The 12,175-nt window shown below is 35.4% G+C and overlaps 1 protein-coding gene across 1 annotated transcript in view; it reads left to right on the plus strand.

Moving 5' to 3' along the window:
- Window positions 1–12,175, plus strand: part of CNTNAP2 (contactin associated protein 2) — a 1,031,909-nt gene that overhangs the window by 510,706 nt on the left and 509,028 nt on the right. The window contains exon 8 of the mRNA XM_010398652.4: window positions 4,485–4,749. Within this exon, the coding sequence (XP_010396954.1) occupies window positions 4,485–4,749 (265 nt within the window). The remainder of the gene's footprint in view (window positions 1–4,484; window positions 4,750–12,175) is intronic.

Consider the following 12,175-nt stretch of genomic DNA (forward strand, 5'->3'; position numbering starts at 1 on the left):
AGTCTTGAGTATGTGATGTTTTCCCTTACAAATTCAGTAATGCAGCCTGACATCTATAACCTTTTCTATACATTAATTTCTACAGTATTGTCAAAGGGAAAGAATATGATATATATTCCATGCAGTAAGATCCCACTTTTAAAATTTTTTCAACCCAATCTCATGAACTCATGAAACTTTGATTTTTTTAGGGCTTTTTTTTCAAAATTACATGTGATTTCCTTCCTGCCGGGCATTTTCAGCTGTAATATAACCATGATTTTGAAAGATTGATACCTGATTTAAAAAAGAATCTTTGTACAGGAGCAATCTTTCCATTTTGCACAATCAAGTCCACTGCAAGTTAGTAGGACATATTCTTAAAGTCTCTTTCCGAACAGAAGTGTTGCTTAAGAAGTTCCTATAGTGCAAATCCTATCCTCTAAAGTCCTAGCCTCTCAAAAGTGTGGCATAGCTAGCAGACATCTAAAGTCTCGGAAAAATCGTATTTCTGATTGTCTTTCTTTCTTTCTTTCTTTCTTTGCTTTTAAAATTCTGTTGCCCATAACATGAAAGTAAAATCCTCATAAGAAGCTCTGGCAGTATTAGTGCCACATCAAGAGGTGATAATGTGCCAGTTTAATTTGATGATTCCGTTGATTTCCAATTCTGAGAATGACTATAAAAATAGAAGTGACCTTTGTTTTCAGTAGGAATACTTGCTTCAGCTCTTCATAAGTATAATCAATTTTACTCTAACTAAATCAACATGGATTTTTATGTTTTTTACAAAACCATTTTTTCACCTAGTTTTTAGCATGATTTAGCAATAGAAATAGACTTGTTTGAAGCTATTGTTGTTGTTAAGCATGTTTATGATGATGTCACTCAAGCAGTCCAACACGTGTCCAAAGCTCCATTGTAGGAGATTCTGTACAAACCCATAACATGAAACACACCTTGCCCCAGATAGTGTATTATCTTAAAATGCATAACGCACACAATATGAGGCTGAATACAAGCAAAGTAATCAGTGTGGTTGTGAGAAATATCACAAAGGAAGCATAAATTCAGAGTAGAGAAGGATTTTAAGTGCTGTGAAACAAAAGAAAATTATATTCCTAGATGAAGATGAATTTCACAAGTCACGCAGTGAAAGGGACTTGACAAATTAATTATGCACAGTGAGGAGGCCCAGGAAATCAGAGATGATAAGATGGAGATGATCTTTATTTGTCTCTGAAAAAAATTAAATTTAAAAAAATTATGTCTCATATGCATACATGTTATGAACAAAAAAGCACCACCAGTCATCCTTTTGCTTTATTGAAGAGTAAGGATCAAAAGACAAATTAAAAGTATTCTAAATTTAAATAAAGTCCAAACCTGACTTTAGTAACATATTTGGTTTAGATTCAGAGAGTAAAGGGGAATTTTTTTTTTAATTCTTTTGTGATATTTGAGGTGGCATTAGCGTGCAGTGCACTGGCTGTACTGTATGATCCACTCTTGTTTAACAGGTAGTGTAGTCTTAATAAAATCATTACTTGTCTTCTGAGGGCTTCCTATTCAGCCAGTAGGTCTTTTAATTGGGAAAACTATTTACAGTAGTATTTTACACAAGGGATAATGTTTGAATGTGGATAGGCAAAATTGATTTATAAGTAAACATGAATCAAGTTTGCCACATAGATGAAAGATCACCATACACAGCTCAAGCTACACAAATTAAGTTGTTTTTACCTTTTCCCTATCAATGTAGTATGAAAAATTCTCTGATAAGACCAAGACTTTCAATATAAATGCACAGTATATATTTGACTTCCAGATGTCATTGCACAGAAAACTATTCAGCATGTCACTCTGAATCTACAGAAAAGGACCTCATTCTCTTTGAAAAATGAGGAGGCTATTGTAGAGACAAGCTGCAGATTAACTCGATCTCTTGACCTAGAACTAGTGAGCAATCTATATAAGATGGGCTGTACTTAAAAGAGGACTCATCTTGTGAACTACAGTCATAGAGGGGATCAAAAATCCAGTTCATATTAATCTGAATAGCTCAGTAGGGAAAATGCTAACTAGCAGAGAAATTAGAACTACGTGTTACTTTCTCAAGAAATTTTTAATGCTGCTAGGCTATTCATGGGAAATGCATTCACTGATGTGAAAAAGGATTTGAATGCATTCAGTGCCATTAACATTAATAGGTGTTATACATGCAAGTACCGAAAACATCAGGATGACAGAAGAGTGTCAATTGGATATAAAAGCCTTCTTGTAATGAGGAAATTGTTAGTTCCTCTTGGTAACAAGGCAGCAAAAGGAACTCTTAAAAGGAATGCTCTCTGAGCACTGCTTAATTGCTATCTGTGACTGAACCGTGAGATGACATCTCTCAAAGAATGATGCAGCCTTCCATGTCTACACAGGACAGCCTTAACAAAGTAACAGAAGTTGTTTCTATGCACAAGGTGACCATTACACTGAGAATGATAGCCAAGGGTTACAGAGGGTATTTCAGACACTCCCCACCTTTTTTTTTCTGTGTGCAAAATTTGTGGTTTAAGCACAAGTATTCTGTAGCAAACTTGGAAATGTTCAGATTAAAACTACTCAAACAAATGAGTTACCCATTTCTATTTCAGTTTAGGAACAAATCTAGGAGATCAATTTAAATAAATGTCTTCTCTAGTTCCAAATTACTGAAAATATCAGTGTTTCATAATTGATCCCAGAAGCTGCCAAATTGATAGTCTAGCTACTGCTAATTCTACTGGCCTTTAGAGGTAGACTCTGTAAAACTTCTGATGTTCTGTAGGAAAAAGAAGTTGTTATGCAGAGTAATCCAAGTATTTATCCTAGGGGTCAAGAAAATATTATTTTTATTCATTTGGGTTTTTACATGGAAATCCTATGTAAGAAGCTGAGTCTGCCACACCAGTTGTATCTCACTATGATACAGATAACGTGTTTCCTGATGGGATATTCTTTTAAAAAGTGATGGGTTTGGACATTGGCAAATGAGTGCTAAAACTTGCTTATTGATGTAATCCATTATCTTTGATTGAATATAATTATGTCTTAAAGAAATTTACTTAGGTCTTTCCTCCTACACATTTTCAAGTACAAATATCCTATCTTGCTTCCAAATTCTCTACTTTCCCTCAAGATGAACTTTCAGATGCATTTATACATTACAAATACAGAAATGTGACATAAAAGCCTAAATCAGTAAGTCAGTAATATGGAATTTAAAAATAATTATACAATAAAGATGATGACTGACTTCTACATGGATTCTGAACACTGCGAAGATGGACCACATCTCTAAATATCTATGTACCTCCAAAAATATTGTTCAAGCCTTAATATTTTTTAATGAACAAATAAATATCAGAGGAATTGCTATCTTGATTATAGTAATAATATCTATACTGCATCAGATATACTTCTTCCTTCCCAAGTAGAACTGTAAGTGCCACATATCCACCTGTAACAGTGCATGAGAAAGCCTTACCACAGGACATGATCCACTTTGCCACATATTATAGGAATTCTTCAGCAGAGGAATTTTCCTGTTATATTTGCATTCATGCAGTAATAAGTTAATTCTGGACATAGATTACTACAAAGTACCTATGATTTCTAAGGAAAAAAAATGGTAATGCATCCTACCAATTTGGTCTTTTGTTGCAAGAAGTGACATGAGAACCAGAGTGAAAAATTCATGTCCCTAATTCTAGTCTTGTTTACAGATACACTTTAAAGCCTTGTAGATCAATAAAGTTGACTGGATCTTTTGTGAATTTCCTGAAGAATCAAATTTTAAAGTGTGGAAACTAGTTTCTTTTACAGAGAAAATTATTTACTATCCAAAAATATTAAGTGTTGTTCACAATCAGCTACACCAAATCCTTCTGCTTCATGAATTGAAGTATTAGCATTTGTGGTATCACTTAGTAGAAAACATAACAGAGAGGATGACTCTTCAGGTATTATACATCATTCTTTTGGAGAATCATGAATTGTATTGATTGACTCATTGATATCAGGGTATTTGGAAACCTTCACTCATTTTTTATACTGTTCTCTTACAGGTTTCTATGAGGACCACAGACAAGCCCAAGTTTATCTGTGATAAATTTACCTTTTAACTAGAAAAATTAATGCTTTCATCTAAGCTGCTTCTTAGACTACAGCTCTTCAGGGCAGACTGCCTTTTATTTTGTATATGTACAGTACAAAATATAATGGACACTGCTAGAAAAAATACCAGAACCATCAGTAACTATTACAGTAGTAACAACAATGGTAACATTAATAGCACATCTTTAGATGCATCATGCATTGATCACAGTAGTCTTTAGGCTGAATGAAATCTAGAATATTTTTCTAGAGGTAGCTATGGATTTAGTGGAATCTTACCATTTTGCTTATGGTTTTGCTTTTTTTTTTTTTTTTTTTTTTTTTTTTTTTTTTTTTTTTTTGTGTGTTTTACTTAGGGAAATTTAAGTTTTTCTTGTGTGGAGCCACATACAGTGCCTGTCTTTTTCAATGCCACCAGTTACCTTGAGGTTCCTGGTCGTCCAAGCCAGGATCTGTTTTCAGTCAGTTTCCTTTTCCGGACCTGGAACCCAAGTGGACTTCTTCTCTTCAGCAAATTTGCAGATGGCCTGGGGAATGTTGAGATTGACATAAATGAGGGCAAAGTCAGCGTCCATATCAACGTCACCCAGGTGAAGAAGAACCGGATAGACATCTCATCGGGTAAGTGTGTTTTGGGTTTTTTTAAATTTGGTATCATTTTGGTTAATGTTGTTTAAAATCATCGTGCACCTAGAGATTGGAACAACTTTTTACAAAATTTAAAGTTTATATTGCAACTATATTAAATCCTTTACTGTTTCATTGAGTAAGAGGTACAAGAATGTTGAAACAGTTGTTAGATTAAAAAAATATATATAAATGATCTTATTGTGTCAAGAAATCACCCCTTATCCATGAGGCAGCATTTCTTCTTTTTTCTTCCTTCCTTCCGTCTTGCAGTTTTCTCTACAAAAATACTTGGTTTCAAAAGGGGGATGTACTCCCTTTCTAGGAGTAGTCTAATAATTAGGCTGCCCCTAACATTTCCCGATAATTAGGAAACTCTCGTTAAAAAACCAAATTCATTCAGACCATAATTATTTGTATGGATTTTTTAGATCTGCATAGCTATCCTGCAAAAACTTAGGTTTATTTCAATCCTTCATTGTTAATTTTGTTGCAACAGGCATTTCAGAGCCTGTAAAATTAACTGTGTGTGTGAACATAGAAAAGCAAAATATGGCATCTGCCAGGTAAGGCTGCAGAAGGAATGCTGCTGTTGTACAGTATATATCACAGCAAACTTCTTTTTCCCTTCTTCTGCAGGGAATTAACAGAGGTCATGATATAAACCTGCCCTGTTTTCTAGAAGTCAAAATGGTCTGCCTTTGGCACAAAGATTTCTGACCACTGTGGTCCTATAGATAAAAGGTGCACAATTTTTTCACTGGCTGTTTTTAACAGCTGACAAAGGAGAATTTCACACAATCACGTGTGCAGCCTTCTATGTAATAACTGCACATCTAGAGTATGAATAAACTCTACTGGGAGGAATGCAGCCTGGTTATCACAAAATATTAGACTAACAAAAACCACAGCCTAGCCACCTAAAACCACTAGCAAATCTGGTATGGGTTTCATATCTTTGCTGTATTTTTGCCTGTCACCTGTAATAGCATGGTTTTCCAGGAGCAAGTTAAAGTCTTTTAGTCTTTATTCTATGTGCTTCTCATAATTTACAAACTTGCTTACATTAGCAGCTTTAATGTCAGTTTTCCAGTTAACATGGGGACATCAGTACTTCATTCTGGGGCGAGCAGTGTAGTGCCGGTGACTGGTAGGACTCACACAAGAGAGCTCTAAGCTGATGTTCAGGTGGCAGAGTCTTGTTCCTTCACATCTCTGCCATTAAGGTACTGAACCGAGTTATGGTTTGTCTGGTTTTATTTGTCATAATTTCCCTTGAATACCTTCAAGTTGCATGTACTGAGTCAGGGAGCTCCAACTTAGCAGGCACAGATTTCAGATAAACAGGAGAGTCTAGCCTCCCAAATTTTCGAATACAGTTGAATTCCTGCTCTTCTCACTGGTAACTGGGCTCTGCTAACCTCCTTACTTAATTACTGCTTTATGAAGTGCTTCTTGATGGCTAGAAGAGATCAGACAGTAGGAGAAAAAGGTTTTCTTGTTGATTTTCATACCTAATTCATGGGAGCATTTTGTTCAAGGAGAGAAAGGCAGATGCAATTTTATATACTTTGATGACACTTTGCAAAAGTAAAAGTGAAATAATAATACATAGAAGTGCAGTGAATTAAGGGATGCAATTCTCTAAAGTGATCAAATAAAAAGCAGGAATGCAAAATGTTTAACTTTTGTGTAAATATAGTAATCGTGAGAGGTTACATAGCATGCTGTGGGAAAACATTGGGATAATAGTGGGTGATTCATTGGAATCATGAAGCAGACATGGACTTGCATTTAAAATCAGGAAATGGAGAACTACCATCAGGCAGTCTGTTCTTAGCAGTTTTCTTTGTATCCCAGAGATCCTTCCCTGCTGTCTGCTCAGTTTTTGTCAGGGATATTTTTTTCACTGTGTTAGCAGATCCCATCTAGAGTTCTTACATCTTATTTCGTGTTATCCTTTGGTCTTCAAAAGGGTACTTAACTGTTCCTTAGTTTGTTTAACTGCATCTCCTACCTGCTGGAGATTTCACTATATTCAATTCTTCATTAAATTCTCTCAGTCTCTTGATCAGTCTTCTTCATCTTTTTCACAGGATAAGTCATCCCACTACTTTATTCTTGGAATATGTAAAAGAAAAATAATATTGTTATAATTATTAAAATGGTCTTGTGTACCTGAAGCTTCTTCACTCGTGTGGAGTTCAAAGTTATGTTTTGTATGAGACATTCCTACTGTCTGTTGTGCCTTAGATACCTCTCTCATTCTGTTGTTGCCTTTTGAAAAACCACAAGTAGTTGATATTAGCATCAGCAGTTTCTAGAAAATTTTCTATAGATCACTTCTGGTTTTGGGAAAATACATTTTATTTTCTTCTTTAGTTATATTAGATACTGTTTGCCTTGCTGCTCCTTTTGCTCCTTCAGTCACTTTCAAACCACAACCTCAACTCTACATATCTGGTAATTAAATCTGTCCATATTATGAACATTTCGTATTTATTTTATATGGGCTGAAAAGAATCAGGGTTGGTTATAAATACTGTAATATATAGTATGTATGATTTTTGTGTTACAAGTAAAAAGCAACTGACTTTTGTGTTGACCTTGCAAACCAGAATTTCAGGTTTTAATTGACCTGGCTGTAACTTGTTTAATGGTGACCAAATGACTAGCCCATGACATGTCCTGGGCTTCTGAGTGGTAAATGGCAGAGGCAATAAAGAGCTGGTAAAAAACCAGTAATAAATGTTTTACTGTGTTAGTAAGGTGTACACTCTGCTGCATAGCAAAATGCTGAGTGTAACAGAATACTTTACATTAATATGCACATGAACTTTCAGTTTTTATTACATATGAAAAGGACAAAGATGATTAGCCCTTGTAATTAGACTTACTGCCTGATATTCTTCCTGAGCAAATATTTTCTTTTTTTCGTGATCTTGCCAATTGTACCTTCAAAACAGGTTTCTAAACAGGAAAAAAATCCCTGCCCTGCCCAGCATTCTGTTAAGCATCCAGTAAGCACTGCTTAGCTGTGAACAGACTGGCAAAACTGTTGTAAAAAGTCAATGCCTTTGATTTTGCTTTTTCTTACGTTAGTCTCATTAAGATGCTACCACCATTTGATTGATGAGAGTTATATTAATAAACTTGCTGTTAGTAAGAGGAAAATCAGGCCCACTGAGAGCTGAAATAAAGATTTAATTAGAAGAAATAAGCTACTGACTGTGCAGAATTACATATGTGAAATACTTAAAGTTTGTGTATAAACCAAGAGTTAAACATCTTATTGACTTTTTCTCTGCAAAGTAAACTTTGATTAATATCTTCACAATTGTGTATGTCCCAGCATAAGGATTAATAATAGGAGAGAATCTCAGAAAACAGTCAAGAGATTTATCTTTACTTCTTCATATACTTTTGGACTAAATTCTGGTTTTGTCATGATGAGATTAATGCAAACTTTCTAGAAATTGTTGGATTTACCCAAGGGATTGATGCTAGGCTGACAAGATGAAAGAAAGATGTGGTCTTGCATTTAGATCTTTTTGAAAGCAGATTTCCAATATAGTTTTGCATATTAAAGGATTCTGATATTCTGCTGCAGTTTAAAACTAATTTAGTTTGAATACCTACTAAGAACCTGCTCAATATTTAAAATCTGGCAATTAGAATAAGTTGTTGAGGAAGTTGTATTTACTTATAAGCTTTAACAAGCTAATGTCTTCTTTCTTGAGCACAGAAAAATCAGCAACTGGAAAATGTCATGCTCCCAAATCTCTCTTGGCTATAAAAACTTTTTATGAAACTTCCCCAAAGCCATATGCAAATGCAGTTCAATGCAGGGTTAAGCCACAGCCTGTGTCCCAACTACCTCTTTTTCTTCCACTGAGTTTTATCTACCTGCTCTGGCAACTTAACCCAAATTCCTTCCTAATGAAACCAAACTTTTCTGAAGTTTTCAACATGAGAAAAAATCGGTAACTCATTAAAAAACACAGAGAGTATTGCTTTGCTCAAAGAAATAATAGTAACGTTCAAAACAACACTCCTGAGGAATCATCTAATGGCTTTACAATGTGTTTTTAAAGCAAAGCTCAAATCCCTGTTTCAATATAGAATAGAACATCTCTGCCTCTTGAGAAAAGGCTGGGTTTTCATGATGGCAAATTCTAAAATAATCTCTTGATTTATCCTCTGTTTATTTTCTCACTCATCTTTTCATAGGCAGCTTTGACCTTTCATATCTAAGCATTCTCTGCTCTACTTAAATACTAGAGGGTCTATGAAGATCCCTTAGATTTTACCCTACAGTACAGATGATAAGTCATTGAAAAAGGACATAGCCCATAATACCTTAACAAAGAAATTTTCAGTGTCCAAAATCTCCTGCCTTTAACTTGAATTCTTCTGCTTGAAGCTGCTTTTTTCCTCTTCCAACTCTATTAGTTAACATCTTGTATTAGCTGCTGCTCAAGACTTCAGTTCCTCCTGTCAAGCATAAACTTATTAAAACTTGGGATAGGAATATCTTTCTGTCATATTTATCTGTATTAAATAAATCAGCCTTTGCCCTGTTGAATCCCTGGGAAGCTTTCCACCCTTCTGTCTTTCTGCTAGATCTCAAGTCATCTGAATTGGAGTTCATTTATATTTTAGACCTTGGGTTAAGATAGCATCCTTCAGGTAATAAAATGTCTCTCTCTGGCAGATCTAAAGTGTACTCTTCCAGTGACAATTCCCTGGGGCACTTTATGTGGGAATCAAGAAGTATTTTTGCTTTGGTGGTTAAATGAAGGCTTAAATAGGGAATGTGCACACACAGAGGACAAGTGCACTTCTGGTGGGAAGATAACATTTCCCACTAGGTCTTTCTCATATTACTGGTAGTAGGTTATACAGTGACTGTTAGTAAGTGGCAGCAGATACCCCTGAGGCACTTGTCAGCATGATCAAGATGAGAGACAGAAACTCTGTCCATGAAAGACAGAATGATGACTTAGCATCAGACAAGTCTGAATATTAGAAACTTAGATTCTTCACAGATAGCCAGGTTTATCTGTTTCTCTCTGTATGTTTATTTTTGGCTATTGACCTTAAGCAGTGAGTGCAGCTACATGAATAGGCATTTGTGGGTTTGAATTTCACAGAACTGAGACACAGAAATACTTGTAGTAGTTGTAATTATTTTTACTACACATTCTCCCTATAGTCTGGTTTAGCATCAATCAGATCAAGAAATATAGTTCTTGATTGCAGACTTTCTTTGTCTAAGAAAATTGACGAGTTTAGTTCAGGGTTTTGTGAATTCTGCTTCATCAGTCACTGATTTTTGCTGGAGAGTTGCCTAAAAAGCACAAGCTATGTATTCTAAAGCATAGATGGTACCTTTTCCAGATATTTCCCTGAGAACAATGGAACTCTTTATTGGTTGCACTGACACTTTGCAAGGATGGAGGAACACAAGGATCAATTAACTGAGGTGTTGTCCTTGTTAGGCTTTCTAAATACGTACAGGAGGCTGAAGTTAGGTTTACTTGTTTTAGTCTCATTTCCTCTGAGCTGTTGAACAGAGTTAGAAGGGATCTTTGCTGATCACTATTTTAGCATGAAAGATGAGATAAGGCTATTTACAACTACTATTTGAACACTCACTTTTGTTGCAGTGAATTTCCTTCAGGACAAAACCCCTGAAATAGTCATTGGCTAAATGATAATCCTAACTTGATACTAGAAGAAGTGTAATTTATGTGAGTAGATCTGGACAGAACTGGTTGGAAACATACCCTTCTAATTCTTTTTTAATTCAGTAAGATTGACAGGAAGTGGACTCAATTTTTGTTGCTTTCCATGTTGCCTTTTCTTACTACATCCGTATCAGTTATTGCTAGTCTGGTTCTAGTCAAGTCTGTGAAAATTTTGGTTTTGACTTTGATGAATGAAAGATAAGGCCCTTAGCTCTGAATGCTACAGAGGTGCCCAATATTTTGCAGTTACCTTAAGAACATAGATTTTTACTTCAGTGGATTCTCTGCATATTTTTGTTGAATGCAAAAGAGCATGAAGAGACTTGTCTCTAAAGACTGGTTTATCAAGCCAAGGATGCTTATTTAAAACCAGAATTACCTCTTGGATCAGAAAGGTGGTGATGTTGGAATGGACGTTGTAAAATATACTTAAGTTTACATTTTAAAGTCTTCCAGGACTTACGTGTACTGATTGAAGTGAATATGTGGGAGTTTTTTTTCCATTATTACTTTCCTTTTAGATTATAATAAATAAATAAACAAAAGGATACGATAGAGAGTGGAGCTATATTTATATTTTTTGTGTTTATGCACAACCCAACAACAACATTCCCATGGCATCACTAAGTATTCATATAATATAAAGGGAAATGAAAGGAATGTTTTCTAATATCAGAAATATCCAAAATATTGGAGTTTTTTCTCCGATATGTTAGTTTGCCATCTCTGTGTCTTCCTCCATACAGGTGGTTCTTGGAGAAAGCCCATTTCCAGGATTCCCACACCTATGCTGACCAAGGTTTGTCGTAGATGGCAACATGATGGCAACCACACAATAATGTCAGCCAGGTCTTTCAGCAAGGGCACAAATATCTTCCAGCACCATTTAAACTTCATAACTGTGGAAAAACAGGGATTGCTGTTAATGACAGGATATAGTGGTTCCTGTAAACTTTTCTGTAGGTGTTAGCATTACTGGAGAAATGTGATTGGATTTCATGCTGTGTTAGCTCTTTAGTTTATCTTGCAGCCGGTTTAATTTTTACTGCAAACTAGTGAGAAAAAGTATGAATTCTATTTGAAGTGTGATTTTCACTTTGCTTCTATTTGAGAGAGAGGTAGTTGACTAAGCACATCTCGTGATCACCCAGCATATGATTAATCATTTATAATAACTTAAAGATATACTGCTATGCCTATTTAGTTTGGCAGTTAAGATGTTCAGTAAATGGCAGTGAGTGAGTGGACTAGCAGAAGGTGAAAAGAATGCAATCAGTTTTTAACCAATAGTATAAGTTACAGTCACTGTACATATGTATGTGTACCATTGTACGTACAGCCATCCGCCAGTCAGAGAGCTTACCCGGCTAATTTACCAGCCACAATGTGCAATGAAGTTGAACGATCATTACTTGGTAAAAAAGTAAAACCATTTGAATGGATTCAGGAGACCCAGGGTGCTCCTTGTTTCATCTCAAGGTCCTGATACTATAATTGTCATTTGGACACAAGCTGTATCACTTCTAGGATATCATCTTTCAACAGGATCAATAGTTTCTCCACAATCAGCACTGAAATCCAGGAATAGTTCAGTAGTTAGACTGTTCCAGAGTCCATTACAATAGACAGTATGGACAAAACAGATCTTACTCTGCCAGCCTGGCTTGTTC

This window comes from Corvus cornix, chromosome 2, assembly GCF_000738735.6.
Source record: "Corvus cornix cornix isolate S_Up_H32 chromosome 2, ASM73873v5, whole genome shotgun sequence".
Lineage (NCBI taxonomy): Eukaryota > Metazoa > Chordata > Aves > Passeriformes > Corvidae > Corvus > Corvus cornix.